Raw genomic sequence first — 22,695 nt, 5'->3', positions numbered from 1 at the left:
ATATAGGAATTTTCACAATCCAGGCAAATAATGACAGAGGCATTTGCACCCGAGCCATACTGTGTCAGAACTAATTGGTTCTTACTTAAGAAAAATACTTTGGCCTCTGGCATCCAAATTGAACATAAGTGATTTTTAGAAACAAAATGTATCCAGATAAATATTCCCTTTCCCCCCTCAGCTTTTCTTGGGAGGTGGTACACTGGGTGCTGACGTGAATTGGCACAGCCCACCCCCCGCTATAATGTGAGGGGGAAAAGTCCACACGCAAAGACTGCGGGCTACAGTGGGGATGAGCGCGGACGGTGCGCAGACGCATCAGGTGCGCACAAGGACAGACTCCAAGACGCGCAGCGGCTTTACATGAAGTACATCGCTGTGTTTACACGTTACTGTGTTTACACGTATTACTAATGTGAGTTCTGAAAAAAAAAAAAAAATAGAGCGAGGGATTTACAAAAAAAATAAAGATACAAGAAAGCAGTGTCTACTGGAGCGCTCATGAAGACGCACGGGACCACAAACTCCAGCTCTTAAAATTGTCATGAAGCAGCAGCAGCAACAGCGAGGCACAGACCTCCCATAGGTCCCTTTTTTTATTTGCAACGTTTCAAGTTCATCTAAAGGGAGAACAAAATAAATAATGAACTTATCGGAGTCTGTTTGGCTCTGGGAAGAGCCATGGAACCTCAGCAGATCGGAGGAAGAGGACCAGAAACTTTTATTCGGGATAGGCACGGATAATTTCATCACGCTGCTGGTTTTCGGGCTCATCTTTACGCTCGGCGTGCTGGGCAACTCCATGGTGATCACCGTGCTGGCGCGGAGTAAACCAGGGAAACCACGGAGCACCACTAACATATTCATCCTCAACCTGAGCATCGCAGACCTGTCCTACCTGCTCTTCTGCATCCCTTTCCAGTCCACCATCTACATGATGCCGACGTGGGTCCTGGGCGCATTCATCTGCAAATTCATCCACTATTTCTTCACTGTGTCCATGCTGGTGAGCATCTTCACTCTGTCTGCCATGTCCGTGGACCGATACATTGCCATCGTGCACTCCAGAAAGTCCTCCTCCATCCGGGTGGCGAAGCATGCTTTGATCGGGGTGGCGGTGATTTGGATCCTCTCTCTGGCCATGGCTGCGCCCGTCATGTATTACCAGAGCCTTTTCCACCGAGGAGAGAATCACACCTTCTGCTGGGAATGGTGGCCCGATCAAAACCAGAAGAAAGTTTATGTCGTTTGCACGTTTGTCTTTGGTTATGTGTTGCCTCTGCTGCTGATTTCCTTCTGTTATGCAAAGGTAAGGGAAGCTATTGACACTCAATAATTATGGAGACTATCAAACAAATATATCTTACCTTTATTTCTTTGCTTACAGGTTTTAAATCACTTGCACAAAAAACTAAGAAATATGTCTAAAAAGTCAGAGGCATCAAAGAAAAAGGTATGTATTAAGCTGTCTTTTTGGAGGGTTGGGGTGGGAGTGTCATGGATTACAGCCATATGCCAGCAAACTGCAATCAGTAACACACACTGAATAAACACTGGATAACAGATGGACAGATGGGGTGATTTGTTACCTGTTGAATTACAGCAGAATTACATCGATGTGCAAGAGTTTGAATTATAAACAATATGACTGTGGAATGGCGCACTTTTAAGTTCATAGTCCGTGAAAGAAATTTAGTCAAAATCAGAATCAGCTTTAATGGACAAGTAAGTGTGTGAACACAGAAGAGGAATTTGACTCTGGCTTTTTGTTGCTCTCAAAGTACATACAGAGAAATAGACAGTACGGCTAACAACGAGGACAACAAAGCTGGGCAAGGCAAACATTTGACTACTATGTACAGATATAAGTATGAATATAAAAAGTGCATATACACATACACATGCATACACATACATATGCATACACATATGTAGATACACGTGTGAACAAACAGCTCTATGAGGATTGTAAACCGTAATACAATAGGGCGATTCAAAAGTGTAAATGGTGCTGGAATAAATACATAATTATTAATGTAACAGGTTGCTTCTCTATCTGAGGTATATATATATATATATATAGGCCTATTGTATGTTTGACAGATATTTGCATATTTAAATGATGTTTTTAACACTGTAAAATATGTTATTTACTTGGAAATATATATAAAATAGATCATTTCCTTGATTCAAATCATACTTAAATCACGGAAAATATTCATTGTGTAATACATTTTTACATACAAGGGACCACTGCCATCATTATGATGACGATAATGTTGCCAATGATGATGATTATGATGGCCAAAGATGTCACGAAGGTGTATCTTTACTGAAATACCATCTGGATCTGTGCAATTCATGGTTCACTAGGCACATGTTCTTATGTGGACATGTGGTTCGATTCAAAGCAGTTCACTAGGCAGCCACATGTTCTCTTCTGGACATGTGGTTCGATTCAAATCAGGGGTCAGTGTCCTTGGCCTTTTTAGGAAGATATATCCCAGCCACACAGACCCACAGTCCTGCGCACATTAATCAGCGAGGGGGGCTAGTCCATCAGCACCATATGCTCTAACATTTCCTCCCATTCAACAGGCAGAGGAAACTATTTCCATGGTCTCTGTTGTTCCAGGGGCCAAAGTGATGAATATTAATGTTATAATTCTTACTGTTAACTAGCACACTCCAGCAAAGTGGCCACAAGGCGATGTGCAATCAAGCCGCCATCTAGCCTTCCTTTTTCCTGGGGGAGGCCATTAAGCTGCCCTGAGAGCTGGTTATCTGCTGTCGCCCGCTTGATTGTCTCTCTGCCTATCTGAAGGTGCTCTGATACGCACCTCTCTACATGCTTTATTGCCATGAGGCTTAAAACAGGAACGCCACATATTCTGCCGATTTACAGCGCTCACTGTGCAGAGCAGGCTACTGATCGAGACTACACAGAGGGAATGTTACACTGACAGCTGTGTGACAAACGGTTGGCAAACAGTGCTTTAAAGCCCGTCTCTATAATTACCTTGATAGTCTAGCTACTGTTAAACTATAACTAATGTCAGAACTGACTGATGCACACACATATTAAATCTGAGTAAGGTATCAACAACTTCAGTGATTTATTTGACACTGAAAGCTGCAACATGCATATTTACTTTTCAATGAATATACACTTATGGTGCCAAATGCTGTGTTTCCTTCGCAGTTGTCTCTGGTTGGTTCAGTGTGTGTCACAGAACATGTTTAATGATAGACAGTCTCTGTTCTTAAGTCTCTTCACTGACTCCCTGTCGCATATAGGATTCAGTTCAACATTCTCACTATTATAGAGCATTGCAGGCTCCTGCATATGTGGCCGAACTACTTCACCCATACTTCATCTTAGGTTTAATATGATACATTTGCTGTCTGTTCCATGCACCCAGCTTAAGACTCACGGCGAATGAGCTTTTGAGTTCGTAGCATCTAAGCTTTAGAATGCTCTGTCTCCCCCCCTACAGTCTGCTGTTTGTGTGGACTCAGATAAAGACTAGTCGGGATCAACGACGGTTCATTTACCCGATAGCTGCGGGTTACGGCGCCACCGGAAGTTCCGCCAGATCTCCCTCACCTTCCGCTTTCTTTGTGTTTATGTTAAACTTCGTTTGCATCCAGGAACAGCAACTGGAACCTCTGAGCTAGCAAACTAACGTTACACGCTTAAAATGGCAAGTTTTGAAGAAAATTTGGATCGTGCAACAAGGCAGGCCTGCTTGTTTCTTTCAGGGAATGATTGTGAAGATTTACAAAGAACACGTTTACTGCATTTCCTCTCTAACTGGGACGTTTTGCTGTGAACAAAATACACACGACGATACACTGATAAGAGCAAATGATGTTTAACCATGTATCATGCTAAATTATATAGCCCACGTTTCTGAATTGTCTGAACAGTTACCATCATTTAATTTTGTATGTGGCGTTTTCTTTTGCGGGGTTTGCAAATGTTCCACCAAAACAAGTTCCTTCCTGAGACTATTTTGCAGAGCCACCGTCGCTCCGTCTGGAAGTTAGCGTCGCCCAAGATGATTGCGTTTGGTTTAAAGAAATGCAAACAACTCCTGAACATTTTGTCTCTTGTTTTTTTAATATGCATTCAATGCAATTCAATTCAATTGTATTTATAGTATCAAATCATAACAAGAGTTATCTCAAGACACTTTACAGATAGAGTAGGTCTAGACCACACTATATAATTTACAAAGACCCAACAATTCAAGTAACTCCCCCATTTAGTGCGACAGTGGTGAGGAAAACTTCCTTTTAGGGATAAACCTCAGACAGACCCGGGCTCTTGTCTGAAGGTGCCAGTTGGGGGTGTGATGAACAGTGGCAATAATAGTCACAATAAAGATAATGGAACTATGACTAGAAATAGTAGTTGTAGTAGTTCATGGTGTAGCAGGGCACTGCAGGGTGTTACAGGGTGTAGCAGGGCACAGCAGGACGTGGCAGGGCGTATTATGTTCTCTTGTATGTTTCTCATGTCCTGGTAAAACACTTTGCGATTTTATCTGTGAAAAGCGTATTATGAATACATTTCACTTACCTACTTAAAGGGATATGCCACCGTTTGTTGAAATAGGGCTTATCACGGTCTCCCCTAGCTGTAGATAGGTGGGCCAACGCATTTTTTGTGCATGCATTGTTTTAGGCCGGTGCAACACTGGCAGCGCCGCCGCTACTTAGCTTAACGTAGTGAATGGAATCCTATCAGGATGGGAAATTAACTTTTTTGCCCACTAGCCAAAGTGGCTGGTGGATGCCCAATTTTACCAGCCACTTAAATTTTTTACCAGCCACTTTTTCCGGAATTCAAATTTATAAAAGAAAGTGCACTAGTATACTTTTAATTGCTTTATTAAATTACTTATTATTAATACATATTTTATTAATATAAATTTATTTATTATGTGTCAGTAGCTTGTTGATCTTTACATTGTTAGTTAATTTCCTATCCTGGCCTGAGACACACATTCATACGGTTTGATAAAGGACTTATTGGACTTAAACTTATCATTGATCTTACAATAACAAGTGTAGCTGTCCTCAATTTAGGTCATCCTGTACGCTTCATCTCCGGTTTTTCCTGCATCCAGGTGTGTGTGTGTGTGTGTGTGTGTGTGTGGTCAGTCGCGGGGTAGAACTGAGCAGCAGAGAGCCGACAGGAATAAAACGGCAGCAGCTCCTTAAACATCGTTAGTCTACATTGACGTTAAAATGTATACAGGTTGGCAGGACGGTCTGAAATGTTTTGAACGGTCTTTCGCTGTACGTTTGTCAATGCGCCACTTGTTCGCGAAGTACCTTCTCTTTTTCTTTACTTCGCTCTCAACAGTTTGTTCATCCATAGCTACTGCTGACTCCGCGGCGGGCCTTTTAACACCGGGGATATGTCGCCACATTTTTTAACAGATAATTTTCCTTTCGTCTGTACCTCAGCTCAGCTAGCTACATGTGTCACGGACTAGCGCTGAAAACTAGCTACTCGCTATGCGTGGTCAAAGCCCCGGCTGTGAACGGTTTAATTTCCTGTAAGTTCTTCACAATAAAGGTCCTCCGTTACGTTGGTATTTGAATTTTTTTATTATGAAGCAGCAAAATCTGGAAATTTTGGGGATTCATTAGCAGTAACATAACGCGACTCCTAAGAATTGTGCATTGTTACTTAACAACAGCATTCTTTGACAAAAACTGTCCAATCCGTTACAAGGAATGTTTTACAATCCACCTGCCACTGTGGCTGGTAAACAAGGCAAAGTCACCCGCCACTTTGAAAAAATACCTGCCATTGGCGGGTGCTAATTTCCCACCCTGAATCCTATGTTGCCGGTTAGCATGTTGTGAGTAAAAGTGAGCCAACAAAAGACAAAAAAACAACCTAATTACTTGCACTGAGACAAAAAATGCGTTGGCCCACCTATCTACAGCCAGGGTAGACCGTGATAAGCCCTATTTCAACAAACGGTGGTGTATTCCTTTAATGCACAGTATAGTACAGTATGTCCCCTTTAAAAATGGACAATGGATAATATATTGGCAAATTTATTGTTATTTTGTGTATTATTAAACATTTATTTATGAAGGTAGGCTGGTTGGGTGGGTGTGCATACTATTTTACAGCAACAGCCAGTTTAGAGTCACACTGAAAAACACAGTAACAAAATAGCATAGAATAATATACAGGAAACATAGTCAGTATACTTAAACACTTTATAGAACAATCGAGTGCCTTGAAAAGGAATAATGAACTACAATATGAAAGCCATCACTCAAAGGAGTTTTCACTTCCTTCCATGGTTAAATCTAGGTAAAAGGGCTGCCAGGCAAAGCACATTTTGAAGAGAAAACTGATTTTGACAAGACACCTGTCCTGTTACAGGTCACTGTGACTCCCTGGCTGCTTTCTCTGCACTCTAACACATTGGTTCCCAAACTGGGGTATGTGTACCCCCAGGGGTACGCGAAGTGACGGAGAAGTGACGTAGGTGGTAAGCAGAACAAAAAAAATATTTAAGAGTGCGTGGGTGGGGTTACTGAAGGGGTAGGACTACGAAGTTTGGAAAACAGCTGACCCAACGGAGATACTGTAAAAAGCTGATCAGGCTGCTCTGTTGGGTATCTTGTGTTAAACTGTCTCACACATTGATGGTCATTGTTACTGAAATGACAATACAGTGTCTTCTAGCTGTCACCAAATGTCAAAGAAATATGAATGATAGCCCTCATAATCAATCTTTCACTGATTAATGCTGACTGTATATGTAAAGGAATAGTCCAACAGTCTGGAAACTACACTTGTTTGCTTTTTTGACCATATAGTTAAATAAAGAGATAAATACACTCTCATACTACTCTCATGTCTGTACTGTAAATATGAAGCTACAGCAGCAGGTTAGCTTAGCATAAAGACCAGAAACTGCTAGCCTGGCTATCAGGCCAGTGCTTTGCATGTTGGCTCGCTGCCATCCGTGTGTGTCTGCCTAATGTCAGCTGGGAAGGATAAGTGGTTGCAGATAATGGATGCATAATTAGGGAAAAACCAAAATGTAATAACAGAAAGTTGCAGTTTTACAGACCGTTATGTGAGGGACTACATTGTTTCTTGGCCAGCAGCAGTGACTCTTTTTGTCATATTTGCTGTAACTGTCATTATATCCTGACAGTAGTACGTAATATGTGAAAAAAAAGTATGTCTCTTTGTCTCCTCCTGGTGCCCCATAATGGCATTTGCAAAATTCCACCGAGCCCGAAGATTTACAACGAATCAGACTTGAGGAGACTCCAACGCAGTGTAAATGACTGCTTGTGAACTGTGGTCAACCTGGCAAACTGGGCAGCGATGATCAAATATGAATCAAGATTCTGTTACTGCATTGCTTATTTCTTGCCTTAAAATGTTTTCAGAAACATTTTAGTGTACCGTTTAGCTGTAAAATGAGAAAATCTGTGACCAAATCAAGTGAAAACCAAGCCCCGTCCGTTGTCCGACCGGCCTGAGCAAACTTTCTGTTTCATTTTTCTATCATTTCTCTCAGTGTAGTTGCTGGTGTTGCCATGATTATACGGCGACCCATGGCAGCAAGTCATAAAAGTTGAACCATCGTAAATGCAGGGGCAGAAAGCTGTCCGTAGCAATATTTTGTAAATCTTTTGACTGCTTCCAGTCTTGATGCTAAGCTATGCTAACTATCTCCTGATTGTAGCTTCATATTCACTGTACCGATATGAGAGTGAAATCGATCTTTCGTCTAATTCTCGGCAAGAAAGTGAAAAAGCACATCTAGTATTTATTTAAGCTTTAAATAGGTTGTCTCAAAGGAAAATCATGGTTGTTCTGAATCAGAGTAGTGCTATCAAGTAACTATGAAGTTAGTTGGTGTCATGTTTGGAAGCTCATTTTGCGTGCCGTCATATTAGTACTAGCAGATATGTCAAGGGTTCTTTTCACAAAAGGTCAAATGAATGAAAATTGAATGAATTGCAAGCGGGCCACACGGTGTCCTTGGTGGAAAGCAGGGAGAATTTGTTCAAATAAGTGTTCAATCAATAGTTTGTGTGGTTCACTCGGCTCTCTTTAGCTCACCACCAGGCCTGTGAAATATAATGTCAGTGACAGCTGGGAAAAGCAAGGTTACTCCCAATGAAAACCTCTTATCACCCTCAGTAGGAATCCATCAGCCTCCAAAAGTCAAACGAGACATTCTCAAAAGCCAAATCTCCCCCGCAAAAATTAGTAACACTTCTTAAAACTTTCCGGAAGTCCTTTGTGCATAAGACAAATTAGTTTTCTATGAATCTTTTTCCCCCTCTGGTTTTTAAATCTGAAATGTTTTTTATTTTCTTTTTCAAATTTATGACTGGTTAATGTTCTTGGGAATACCAGAGTGTTGGAGTTCATTATTAAATTTTTCTTGGCAAATAATAATCCTTTAATGGATTTTCAGCGTAGAACAAGAGGTTTAATGGCTGGTAATTACTGTAGTTTTCTGTCAGTAGTATGAGCCTGTCAGGCATCCAGATGGAGCACACAGATGGTTATGGACCAATTAGGAAAATGGAATATTTGGCCAAGTTGTCTTGAAATTGTTTAACAACATCCGTAAACTGAAACAGGGACAGCTAACGACCAAACAGCTTGTCTGTGACAGAGATACTTATTTGAGTGTTACTGATCCTGATCTGAGTAATGCTATGCTAACTGAAGGAATTAACAGCGTCACTCAACATCACACGATCATTTCCCAGTGGCTTCAATAGTAATTTAAACTAACATTTAATGAAGAAATGAAAAAAGTGGCAACATTTTCAGTTCAATAATAGTGCTTTAAAGTCCCCAAAATGCAACTCAAACCGTCATGAGGGTCCAACTCAGGGCCTCACGCCTGGGGACCCCCATGCCAGTGAGCCAATAAGAAGGTTCCTCAAAGTGAAGTGCATCATTTTGATTAGCAGTTTTCCCCCCTCTTAAGCCTGAGACACATCGAGCCGATAATCGGCTGTGGGACAGTCTGGCGAGGTCAGTGACTCGAGTCTGTTCGGTGTGTTGCGTGTTGCCGATTTGACATGTATAATCGGCGGGGCGGGCACTGCCGGCAGTCGGACTCAAATGACCCATCTGATTGGTAGAGTGCTAACCCGGAAACGGGGAGCGGAATGAGCGTGACTAGAGTCTCTCAAAATCTGACGAAAATCTTTTAAACTGACCTTTGTCGATCTGAAATGAAGACAGATTCAGCAACTGCACGGCCTATTTCTCGCTTAAAATGTTTTCAGAAAAACGTTTATTTTAATATAATATGATATAATATTCTGAACGAGCCGCCATGACAGTCTGTCTTTGAATTTCCGGATAAAACAAACCCACGTGACGCGTTCGTCCAATCAGCTGCCGGTTTTAATTTTTTGGCCGACAATACATATTAGCGCCGCCTGCTGTTATGGAGACATATTACTTATTCTCGTCGCTTTGGTGTGTTCCGAGGCACTTTTTTGACCGATTTGGGGAGATTGATCAGCCCAACTGCCTTTTCTGCCGAGGGTTGGCCGTCTGGTCGGTGTGTCTGGGCCTTAATACCTATTTAAAGCAAGATTTGAAAAAAGGTATTTTTATTGTATAAATTCTCACGTACAACATGCAGCAATCTTTCACAGACACGGCGCGGGAATTACTACATCACTTCCGGAGGATTCCGCTGTTTTTACATTATTACGGTCACAGTTAACTTAACTTAACTTGCTGGTGACAAAACCACTGATTAAATATGTACATTGAAGCAATACTGTCATTAAAGACCCGCTGATCGCTGAGACCCTGATTCTCTGAAATGAATGCCCGCATTGCATTGTGGGATATGCGATATTCGCATGTGTCCCGCTCGGCCCATATCGTAGTGTTCTGTCTTACAGCATACTGTAATATTTCACTGGTAATAAGACCGAAATAAAATTTAAATAAAGAAATGAATACCATGATAACATCTAAATAAATGTTAATAGATGTAGCGTTATAGCTTTAAAAAGATCAATAAACAACAAAGCAATCCAGCTTCCCTGGTAATAAGACCAAAATAATAACTTTAAAGGAATACATATAAACCGTGAAAAGATCTGGTGAATAAATGTTGATTAAAACAGCGGTTATAGGGCTAAAAATACCAATAATAGCAAAGCTGTATACAGCTTCTCTGCTGCAGCCCGACTGGCAGAAATATGCTTCCCATTGAAATACATTAGTTTAATAAAAAAAAAACGTGCTAAACATCACGAAAAAAACGAGATAAACGTGTCCGTGTACACGAATCAATAGAATAAAATACGTGAACATTTCACGAACTGCCGTGAGACTGGGTTGACACACAACATACTCTACTTTGCACAAAATAAAAAAAATAAAGAAAACACATTACAGCAGCCATAACACAATAGCGTAACCCATGAAGGGTCTAACTAGAACTAAACATTTCATACATAAAACAAAACCACAGCCACAGAAAAATAAATGAATAAATCAACAGGACGGCATGATTTGTATTAGTTGTGTCTTCCTGTGGGGATGCTGCTGTTTAGATTAGCCTACAATAACTAATGGCTCTCAGGGGGTTGAGGTGAAGATATGAATATGTTATGGAGGCTATCCAAACAAAGCATGGTTATTAACATACTGCTCTGTGGGAACCACTGTGTGTGTCTATGTGTGTGTGTGTGTGTGTGTGTGTGTGTGTGCTTGCATGTGTACATAATGTATTATGATCGTCCTGACATCTCTGGCCAATATTTACCTTTCATTTCAAACTGCACATGGTCCACTCAGCGACAATTATCTGACATGATCAATAAGATTTATCATAAAACTGCTGCAATCGACTGTGAGAACTGCTGGTCAGTGGAGAGTTTTAGGCTTATTTATTATTTTATCTTAGTCTGAGTTGCAAATTTAAGAAGGTTTTTTTCATAATGACTTTCGTCATTTTACTGCATTGTACTGTACTCATTTTCTTAATTAATTGAATCCTTTTTTGGCCACAGGGGCAACGCAACAAACACTGATAAATCATCATTTTATGAAGTTGTTAATGTGAACGTTTGAATGTTAGCAACAGTCGCCTGTTCACACATCCAGCAGACATGGAGCAACATTAACATTTATTTGGGAGACATTTGGAGTCGTGTTTCTGGCCACCTGATGCATTTAAGCCCAATATTTACTCTACTTTTAGCTCTGTTTTGGTCTCCCATCAACTTCTGAGGGAAATATCTGGCTCTGTTGATGCTCACTATCTAGCTAGTCCCTAATATAACTCTGACATTTGGTAATAAGCAGGTATAGCACAGCGGATTTATCAGAACGTTTTCACTGAAAACAGCTGCCGGCTGCTGTTACACTGATGAGAGCACAAGACTGAAACAAACAATAAATGTTGGATAACGATAACGGAAGTTAAAAAAGAATTTGTGAAGGCGCTTCGCGATTCGGATCCACTCCAAAAATGTAATTTGATTGAATGGGTTCGTACATGGCCCATGAGCCTTCCACCAAGTTTCCAAAAAAATCAGGCCAGGCTAAGATTATTTGTTCTAGGAGATGGATCAATCCTGTTAATTTTCATGTTGTGTTATTATTATCACAAAAAAAATCAGGCCAGCAGTTTTTCTGTAATCCTGTTGACAAAGAAACATACAGAGAGATAAACCAAGCCGAAAACATAACCTTCTTGGTAGAGGTAAATATTACCAAGTCAGTGAGCATTTTCACATCTTTTCCCCCATTGTTTTGGTTTTGGGGCCACAACTGTGTTATTGTCAACCCAATTCCAGCCGCAGCAGGTAGCTGTTTATGGTGAACGAACTCAAACCAAATACCTGCCCAGCACCACAGGGCAGATGGACAAGGTAAGTCACTAGCTGGAGAAGATGGTGGATCATTTATTGGCTAAAGAGCCAGATTCATGTTCTCAAGAGTTGGTAAACAGAGCTAAAAGGAGAGAGAATACTGGACCTATAGGCTACATTCTCCAGATTGCAAGAAACACGACTCCAAATGAATGCTAACGTTGCTCTGTGTCTGTAGGATGTACAAATAGGCAACTTTTGCCATGAATACCATAATATACCATTTTTGTTAAAAACAACAACAACCTGTGTACTTTAAACGGGTTAATTTCCGTATATTTCGCTGTACGTAAACAATTGTGTATTTATCTACTGGCAATTGAGTTTTAAGTCTTAACAGTCTCACATTGCCCAGGAAGTTCACTCTGTATCAAAACATAGTTATCACAGAATCATTTAATGAAAGTAACACAAAAATGAAATCATTAACTACAGGTGTAGCAAGGTAAATTTGTAGGCCGCAGATGACATATGGCAAAGGTTGTGTGTATCATAGCACACAATACTGTAGAATAAGAATAAAGACTAATTAGGGAGCAGCAGAATAATAACAAAAGAAAGTTATCCAAGGCACTAACATCTCAAAACCATACTTTATTCTTTCATGCTGAATAAGACTTAAACCTGAGAACAGCGTTAATGTTTTCACTGTTGTCTCTGAGGGCACTGGTAAGCCGATTGAGCACAAATTCTCATTTGCAACGACGACCTGTCACGTTCACACAAGTTAAACATTTATACGTGGAAGCTGCCCAGTACAACCACATCTCTGATCTGCTGGCCACTGAGCAGAGGCTAAGGGCCTTGCTCAAGGGCACCTCAGTGGTGGTAATGAGGGAGGGACAAGAGCTGCTTTTTCACTTCCCCACCCAGTTTTATCCTGTCGGTCTGGGGATTGAACCAACGACCGCCCGGTCACAAGCTCACTTCTCTAACCTTCTCTAACCTTAGCCGCCACTGCCCAACCACATTTAAGGGGTACCAAATTGTTACATACCACCAACCCTCCATAGGTTTGGTTCTACAAAAGACTAACGATACACATATAACAATGAACACAAGAATACTCATTCAGTGTTAACCTAGTTTTTATTTATCACTGCACATGAATAATGTCCCCTCTTTGGGGAAAAAGGTGGGGTCAAAAATGTATGAACATATTTGTCACAGGGGGTCAAGGCCTAATATTATGGGGGCACTAGCCACCCTTACGCCCCACCCCTAGAACCGCCACTGCACTGACTAAATCTATTTCCTACTTCTTTCTGTTCTCTGTCCCCCATGTGTGGCTCCCAGACTGCTCAGACGGTGCTGGTGGTGGTGGTGGTGTTCTGCATTTCTTGGCTCCCTCATCACGTGGTTCACCTGTGGGTGGAGTTCGGGACCTTCCCGCTGAACCAGGCCTCCTTCGTGCTACGGGTGGCCGCCCACTGCCTGGCTTACAGCAACTCGTCTGTCAACCCGGTCATCTACGCCTTCCTGTCGGAGAATTTCCGGAAGGCTTACAAGCAGGTGTTCAAATGCCAGATCGGTACCGGTGACTCCCCGCTCAACGACGTCAAGGAGATCCGCAGCAAAGCGGACACTCCGCCCTCCACCAACTGCACCAACGTCTGACTGGCCGGTGGTGTGGATGGTGACATGGAGACTATGGAGACTGTCACACTGAGACTCAATGTAAAGTCATAGTGACAGAGCCGTCAGACATGAGAGGTTTTCCTTGATGTACATACTGTAAGTATGGATGCTTGGGTACTGCTACAGCTGTGCTGTTCCACATAAGCGCTGTTTGTTATACCTCGACTAGAGAAGATGAAGCCCCTGTGGCTTCAGGGAATGCTTAGTCCCTCTTTGATCAGTCTCTGTTCCCTTCTTTCATAATACAAACCTGTGGGGTCTGGAACTCAGGAAAATTACCCTCTCTCTAAAGTAAAACTTGTTTTGATTGTAGACACTATTTTACACGTCACATCACGGTATATTTGCAAGCAAAAAAAATATGAGGTCATTGTACTTCAAACGGATTCTAAATCTCAATTGGAAGACTTTTTTCAAGATTATTATTGCATTACCATACTGTTTGTGTCTTACAGAATTGTGATTTCTTTTTTTCTTCAGAAACAAAGGAAGGGCTTATCATTTCAAATACAGTAAACACATTACACTTACTGATCCCAGTAATGTTTTGTTACTTTGAGGCTAGAGGGTCGGCTTGTTTTCTGTCTTATCAGGAACTAGATGGTGGGATGTGCGTTCAGTAAAGAAAATGGTCCGGGACATATTAGCTTGGTTAGCTTCACGCAGAGGCTCCAGGCAGCTAGCCTCTATGAAAAGAGAAGACATGTGACTCTTAGTAACTGCAAAATTGTCATTAATGTATGTGTTATGTAAATTCAGACAATGTAAAATGCACAACACAAAGTGTAGGCTGGCCCCTTGTTAAAGGTGGAGTCAGCGATTCTAATCCAAAACACCTCCTCATGGTCTGTTAGCTGTCCGCTCTGTGTGAGCGGAAAATAAATCCAGTGTTTAAACTCTGGGGCTGCAACGTGACATCATGACTTCGCGTAAACATACACGCCACTTTTCTAAAGCCAAGTGGCGTGTTATCTATACGCATTTTGAGCGCCGTATACAGCGGACTGGTTGGGTTTAGAAAAAGAAGAACAGGGTTGGGTTTAGGAAAAGAAGAACGGGGTTGGCCTTAGTAAAAGAAGAAAGCGACAGTTGACTTTAGGAAACGTGACACGCGGGACATGAACTAGAGTCCAGATCGGGCCGAATTTTTCTGTCCGAGGCCGGCCCGCGTCCGACAGAGCCGTGACCGAACCCAGGCCGAGCCCGACAGGTATTAAGAAATTTGTGTCCGAGCCCGACCCGAGCCCGACACAGTTAAAATCTCATTTTTTTCCTTATACTAATGACACATGTAGGCTACGTTTGTTTGTGTGGAAAGCCCGCTTTTGTTAAGCAACTGCAGGAAGGCATTCGGAAATGTCAACAGATGAGCGCATCAGCACACACGGGGCAACAAGCGCACGTTAATAAGCTGTTGCCTTATCGCGCTGATGTGACCGAGCCCGACCCGACCCCGACCATAATTTCAAAATATCTGTACGAACCCGGCCCAGCCCGTCGGGTACCATCGGGACCCGTCGGCCTTGGGTCGGGTATCCATGCCTTAACATGAACCCCAGTCTCCTGGGTGAAAGTCTGTGTGTTTTACCCATCCTCCTCCCCGACCAACCTCGCCCTTTCATACTACTCGCTACGGCGTAAATTCACACGCAACCGCTAGGTAATGTAAGTCAATGGAGGCCAAACGGTGTTGATAACACACCAATAAAAGGCATACAAATTGGCGTGTCATACATATGCCACTTCATGAGATCAGTCTGGGGGCTGAAACATGAAGCAAACGCACAAGTTCCAAAAACTAAAGTTCCTTAAATGGCCACTTGAGGCTGGCTCCAAAAACATCAATGCCCATAGACCCCCAGGTTAAAATTTCCAACTTTACAGCAGAATTAAACATGTTTACAGCCTGGTACCCTTTTAGACACAATAATTAAGTTTCCCCTTCATGACAACTGTACGGGGGTAAAGTTGTATATTACTCACCTGTTTAAATTACATCCGGGCTTAAAGTTTTGTATAATTAGGGCCACGGCCGCTTTGAGTGACAGGTGGCAGCAGTCACACATAGACTGTAGGCTTCACTCGGCCCAACCATGCTGCATCAAAGCTCCACCTCTTTGCCAACTTTTGGATTAGCCGGGAGTAAGGTGGCGTCAGGCACTGCCAAGATGGCCACGGCCAGAGCAACCGGGAGCTGCCCACTTTGAGGTTTTGGCTCTTTAGAAACCTATGGGTGACGTCAAGGAGACTGCATCCATATTTTATAAAGTCTATGGCTCAGGCACTGCTGGCTCTGTAAATGGGAAACAAACAAAGTGGCTAGAATACAGCCATACAACACTATTCTGGCAACCCCCTCCGCACTCCCCCATTCCATTGTTGTCCAGACTCACAGACTCCACCTTTAAACTGCAACAACATGGCCTTTCCTATTTCTACACGTTAAATACATAAGATGCAATGTTTGTGTGTGTGTGTGTGTATGTGTGTGTGTGTGTGTGTGTGTGTGTGTGTGTGTGTGGAGTTAAAAGCTACGTCGGAGCTGTTCTAAGCAACAGAAGGAATGTAAAGAGTAACTGATTACATTTTGCAGGTAACTTGCCTAACACTGCTGACAAAAGGTCGCCACTGTACATAAAAATAAAAACCACGAGCATTGTCATTGCACTTACTATGCCTGTATTTTAAATGTGGTTGTAAATATATACACTGAAGCTGATATTCACATATGCCTGTAAAAGCCTCACTCTTTATTTGGCCGTTATGTTGTGTTTTCAGATTGTGTCGTGCTGTGTGACTGAGCCAGGCTGTTGGACGTATATAAAGCGTAATGCACCATTTTTTTCGACCCTTTCTGGTAGCCATCTTTCTAAACATAAAACAATCGAACAGGAGATCCTGTGGAGGTGAAGAATTCGGATGTTGTATGCTATTTGTGATGTGCCAAGCCGCCAAACAGCAGCTTAACCTCAGTATAATAAGATCATTAAAACTAAACAATACGGGACCTTTACCTCGGACCTGCAGTATCGCACAGTATTTTAAGTACATCGTTGGAAGTCGTGGACTTGAAGGAATGTGTCACATTTTTTATTCACTTTTGCCCGAAAAAAAGATTCAATTTTCAGCGTGAGGTTAGCCCACAGCTGATATGACTCATCAACACCAACTTCTATCCAGAGAGGAGGAACTAATCAGTGTAATCAGCAGGCTCTCATCCTCCCTGTCAGCGAGGATCTGACATGTGAAAGGATTATTGCCAGAGAGCAGAGGAGGTGCAGTTGATTGACTAAATAATCACTGACTGTATAGGCGGTGATGCTCATTTATTCCTATACAGGACTGGAGATTTTTTTTTTTTTTAAATGGGACATGTGCAAGGAAGTCTAATCCAGGTGTTGTGACGAACATGGCTATTTGTTGGTGAGATAATGGTGGACACAACAGGCAATGTGAGTTAATAATAATAATAATAATGTGATGTAATGTATACTTCATTGATCCCACAAGGGGAAATTACAATGTTTTCACTCTGTTGTTATTACACACATTACATACAAAGCCTGAATTACACACATGCTCAGTACCTATCCCTTGTGTGGTCCTTCGGGTCCTGGTGACCCGAAGGACAAAACAAGGGTTAATACAGCACCTTAGTGCTTGTTTGTACAGCATTTTGGTCAGCTTAAACTGTGTTTAAATGTGCTCTAGAAACAAACTTGACTTACTTACTTTACAAGAGACAGGGTTTAGAGAGCATTTCTCAACAAAATAAATGGAAGTACATAAATCCCTTGTGTGGTCCTTCGGGTCCCAGTGACCCGAAGGACCATATACATACTATTAGTGCTATACATGCACTAATGGAGAGATGTCAGAGTGAGGGAGCTGCCCATGGAAAGGCGCCCCGAGCAGTTAATGGAATTTCTGCAGATGATACAGATTGCACATCTGTATCATCAAGAACACATAGAGTGTTGTTTCCTACGAAATAGCTGTATAAAAAACACATGAACAAAGTAATATTTTTTTCAGCAGAACACTTTAGAATACAGCCCATACTTTATGGTGTCATTATTTAGTATATAATACTTACTGCAAGACAAACATGTAAGTATATAAGTTTGAGAGGGAATTATCCCTGGGTAACAAGGCAGGAATACAAACAAAATCTAATTAGTCATGGTATCCTTTATTTTAAAATCACAATATATTTTTTATAAAAATATAATTATGGGAGTACTTCCTCCTGTTGTTTTTGGGGAACAAAGCATTGGCCTTAATCTTGTATTGCTACCTCTGTAGCTTTAGCTATAAAAGAGTTACATTTTGTGTCTTTAAAATGATAATAAAGTAGTGGGGAACAGTCATGTCGGTTTGGGATCCAATGTAGGAACCATCTGACAACCAAAACGGATGTTAGAGAGGAACCTACACTAGTTTCTTTTGTTATGTCCTGTCATATCACACCATACAGTGCTGTAGTCTATGTGATACGCAGGTATACACAGTATACCCACTAAGAAAGCTCCAGGATTTCCATATACCCACTTAAAAATGCCCAATGACCCACAGCAACATACTTTCCATTATATTTTTGATATATTTTGATTTGTCATCTGTGTTTTTCTTCTTCACATAGGCTAAATAAAGGTATTTCCACTGTAAATTGGTGCATAAAAGTGTATCAGAATACAGGAAATGAAGTTATTGATGCTCAAAACTTCCCTGGGGAAGGACACCCAGACCCCCCACAATGATATGCCCCCCCCTCCCCCTCCCCCTTCCCCAAAGGCAGATTCTGGCCAATATACAGTACAGTATAACCACTACAATACATTAGACTACACTGACACCATAAAAATTTAGGGAACGCAGGCTACATGCTATTAACTCACAGACAAACTTCATCCACGTTCATTGAGCTATTCATAAGTTCAACAAATGGCATGTCAGGTTTGTTTTTAACAACTTAAAGAAACTAAAGAAAGAAAAAAAAAAACATACATGAGGAATTTGTGCTGAGGTAATGACCATTACTTTATAGTGACAGTCCTACCATCAGATAGAAGCCTTGAAAATGCACCTTTATACGTGTGTTGTAACATAAAGCAGTTTCTTGTAACCTATTGTTAAGTCAATTACAAAATAATCATTGTGTAATTTGTAGCATTACATTTTTTTTCTGGAATAATTACACTGGATCATCTATCACAGCCAAGAATCCGAAATCAAAATACAGTATGTTCATCGCAAAGTTAGAACAGATGATGAAGTGTAAACAGTAGGTCGTATTTACTATTTGGTCTTTGGTACCCCGTATGAAGAAAAATATGGCAGGCTGTATTCTAAAGTGTTGCCTTTCATTTTGCAAATACAACTTTCTAGACATCATTTCAGTTTCTAGTGCTAGTAGTTGATGTTATCGTCCGACGCACCTGCACAGTAGAATTTGTTTAGATTTGCGAGCTGTTCCTGCAAAAAGTTTAGCGCTAAAGAAGGAGAAAAAAAACGCGACGTCAAGAAGAGCGTGTGAAAGCAAACACACTGAGCGTGTCCTTGAGCGCGGACATGTAATACAGGTGCTCTTTCTTAGAGGAGGTTTCTCGGGGGGATTCACATTTTGGAAGTTTTTATTTGTTTATTCACTTGAATGATACTGTTTGTACAGATTTTCAGTGCTTTCTGTGTTTTAGTAAGGTGGTTTTGGTGTGACTTTTCAAACTTGTTTCCTGTATTACTTCAGCCGTTAAATCAAATCATTTACCGGAGCACGAAATAAAAGGATTTTTTTTTTCTTTCTGTGCTTGAAAATGTGATTAACAGTTAGGCTCGCTGACGTACTCCATATCTGGATGGTATATTAAAATGTATCCAGGCTTTTGATTGTGTCTTTATGCAGTGCTACTATACAATTATATTAAACTTTGTTGCAATGCTTTGAAGAAATCTTTTTGTTTGGTTTATTTTGGATTCCATAAACAATACCTGCTTTGCGTTTTTCAAATTGCTGTTTTCTCAAATGAAACGGTGTCCTTGCGTCTCATCGAGGCCTTCGCATCGATAAAAAGAGCTTTTCGTCTGACATAACGGGTTGTGGCCAACAGAGAAACAATGATAAAGTGTAGGTTCCCACCAGTTCCCTCCGAGTTCTGGTTTTGTTGATTACACCCTAGTGGAGAACATTTCCTGGCATCGACTCAACCCAATGATCCCTGAGAGGTCTGAGGAGTCTTCCCATGATGCCTTGTACTGTAAATATCTAGCAACAAGTGGTCTTTTATCACCATTTAGCAAAGATAACAGAGTAGAACAGAACTTTACCCCCGTTATATTTGGTGCATGGGAAAAACATCTCAGCCAAAGCATACTGTATCACATTACTTGAACAAATGTAAAACAAAGACGTGTTTTCGGTGTGTGGAGTTAAACTGTGGAATGAATTAGAAATTGATGTGAAAATGTGTAACACAATCGACCGATTACATTTTTTTAAATTTAAACATAAGCTGATTAACAAATATAAAACAGAAGTGTGAATACCAGAAGGTACACAAAACGTATATGGGATTTTTTGTGTTGTACTGGCAGTCCTTCCAGAAAAAGTTTTTTTGTGATTGTTGCGGGCAAAAATCCTTGATTATGCGGCACGTTTTCTTAAAAAATGCGATGGAATATGCGGGATATTTATGCAATTTTATGCAATGAAATGCAAAAAAAAAGTTATTCCCCCAACACCCTGCTTTTCGATAATGTTCACGTCGCGTAATTACGTCACTTCATAAGGTTCCCATGGCAACAGGGGAAAATGGCTGCTCTTGTGTGAAGTAAACTTCTATATATACTGTCTATGGATGTAAACGCAACATTTTTCAACTTTCTGCTGAGATATATGTGACTTTTTTGCAACGAAAATGTAGGGATTATGAAATCATGCAAGCCCCGCATATTTTGCGTGGAAATCGGCAATTTATGCGGGAAAAGTGTGGACTTTGGCTGATTATGCCTTGAATTATGCGATCGCATAATCACGTTTTCTGGAGTGTGTGTACTGGGTTATATAGTGTATACTTAGTTTCTCTAACTTTCATCTTTGTATGACAGAATAAAATTCATGTAAAAATGGTTAGGTGTAATAAGCTCAGGCTTCAGCCTACACCGTTTCAGTCCTGTTTGTTTCTTGTATATATATATATATATATATATATATATATATATATATATATATATATACTGTATATATATATTTTATTGTTGTTGTTGTTTTTTGTTTGTTTGATTTCTTGTCTGTTCATTTTTTTGTTTTGTTTGTGGAAGTAAAAACAACAACTTTATGTTTTGTTTGTTGCTTGTTATCAGTGCATGAACTGTTGTGGGTTACAGAAGCTAGTTGATAGATTAAACTTTTGCCGTATCTGGTCAGCAAAACTCCGAACACATCTTCCTTTTTTAAAGGTCGAATGACATGGTGCTCTTTGGATGCTTTTATATAGGCCTTAGTGGTCCCCTAATACTGTATCTGAAGTCTCAAAATTCAGCCTTGGTGCAGAATTACAGCCACTAGAGCCAGTCCCACAATGAGCTTTCCTTAGTATGTGCCATTTCTGTGTCTGTAGCTATTGAGGAGGAGAGGGGGGGGGCAAGGTGGAGGGGGGGGGGTGTAGCCTTGACCAACTGCCACTTTGCTCGTTTGAAAGCCATGATGTCTCTCTCTCATGGGTGGGCCAAATTCTCTGGGAGGTCAAAGCAGAGAAAGGGGAGGTAACATTCCTCCTTATGACCTCATAAGGAGAAGATTCCAGATCAGCCCATCTGAGCTTTCATTTTCTCAAAGGCAGAGCAGGATACCCAAGGCTTGGTTTACACCTATCACCATTTCTAGCCACTGGGGGACCATAGGCAGGCTGGGGGAACGCATTTTAATGTTAAAAAATGTTCATGTCATGGGACCTTTAAGAATGATTTCAGTACCGTTCTTTGTTCTTTTCTCAAAGAAAAGCTTAACTCCAAGTCTTCCAGAAGACCGCTGTTCCCAGCAGCAACAGCTATAAGCCCCGCCCACCGACTCTATACACGATGTGATTGGCCTGACCAGAGTTTGGTTTTTCCAGCTCGCAAGCCAATGGAGAGTTGCTAGACGCAACCGGCTGCAAATTAAATTTGCTGCGCTAGGGTGCGTCTATATATAGTGCTGCGGCTACAGAAAAACAGCTTTCATCTAATTTGACGTTCCAAAATCGAAACAGGGTCGGAGTAGGGGCGTCAGAGCAGTTTGATGCGCCTCATAATGCTGTTGGTGCATGTTCGGCCACTTTTAGTCGTGTTAATAATACAACAATATTAGCTAATAATGATGTGAGTCTATAGATGTACTACATTGTGAAGAATTCTAATAAAAAGGTCACAGAGGGCGAGCTGTATGGAAAGCAAAAAAGAATGGCTGAGATAAATCTGCAGACACACACACACACACACACACACACACACACACACACACACACACACACACACACACACTGACACACACACCAACAATGACACAGACACACACACACACACAAATAATAAATCCAATTCATTTTATGTAAAACTCAGTTCCGATAGCGTGGCTCAATTATCTCAAACTTTTACCGAGAAAACGTTGTCTGCATACATTAAACACTGAGGCAACAAACACGCTGTGATAGGTGCAGTGGGTGATCAAGCTTTGAGAACGAGCGCGGTTCTGTTGGCACTAAATTCCATACACTTTATACAAGACACATCTGGCCAAGTCTAGGTGATATATCTGCACATTGTTTGTGTCTCTCCAACTCATTATTATTCACCATGCCTGTTTTGGTTAGCCAGGCTGGCTGACACTCACATGGGTTTGACATACTGGGAATAAATAACTTGCTTACTTAGACAAATGTATTCTAGTTCCAGAATCCAGTTGTATTCGTGACTTATTTACTTGTGACTTATTTTTCCAGACCTTTTTATTTTTTTCCACAATATGTTCTTTGCTATTCAAGTTTGCCTGTTATATCACTCAGGTAGCTGCAGCAACAGAAGAACTACGGCTCTTGGTGATGTAAAAGTTATTTTTATTCCTGCCTTTAAAAGTAGCTCTGCCTCTGACCAACA

At 41.1% G+C, this 22,695-nt stretch overlaps 1 protein-coding gene across 2 annotated transcripts; it reads left to right on the top strand.

The window, feature by feature from the left end:
* The first annotated feature begins 452 nt into the window (after positions 1-452).
* Positions 453-17,062, top strand: LOC120562010 (galanin receptor type 1-like). 2 transcript variants are annotated; one of them, XR_005639677.1, is made up of 4 exons: positions 453-1,309; positions 1,388-1,453; positions 13,225-13,662; positions 16,345-17,062. XR_005639677.1 is itself a non-coding variant. In XM_039805414.1 (3 exons), the coding sequence occupies exons 1-3, from the start codon at positions 644-646 to the stop codon at positions 13,543-13,545; spliced, it is 1,053 nt and encodes a 350-aa protein (XP_039661348.1). In that variant the 5' UTR covers positions 453-643; the 3' UTR covers positions 13,546-14,553. The 2 variants fall into 2 exon arrangements, 1 of the variants encoding a protein (XP_039661348.1); XM_039805414.1 differs by lacking the exon at positions 16,345-17,062 and having other exon boundaries at positions 13,225-14,553.
* Positions 17,063-22,695: the final 5,633 nt, after the last annotated feature.

This window comes from Perca fluviatilis, chromosome 7 (genome assembly GCF_010015445.1).
Source record: "Perca fluviatilis chromosome 7, GENO_Pfluv_1.0, whole genome shotgun sequence".
Classification (NCBI taxonomy): domain Eukaryota; kingdom Metazoa; phylum Chordata; class Actinopteri; order Perciformes; family Percidae; genus Perca; species Perca fluviatilis.
This window is presented reverse-complemented; position numbering and strand designations above follow the sequence as displayed.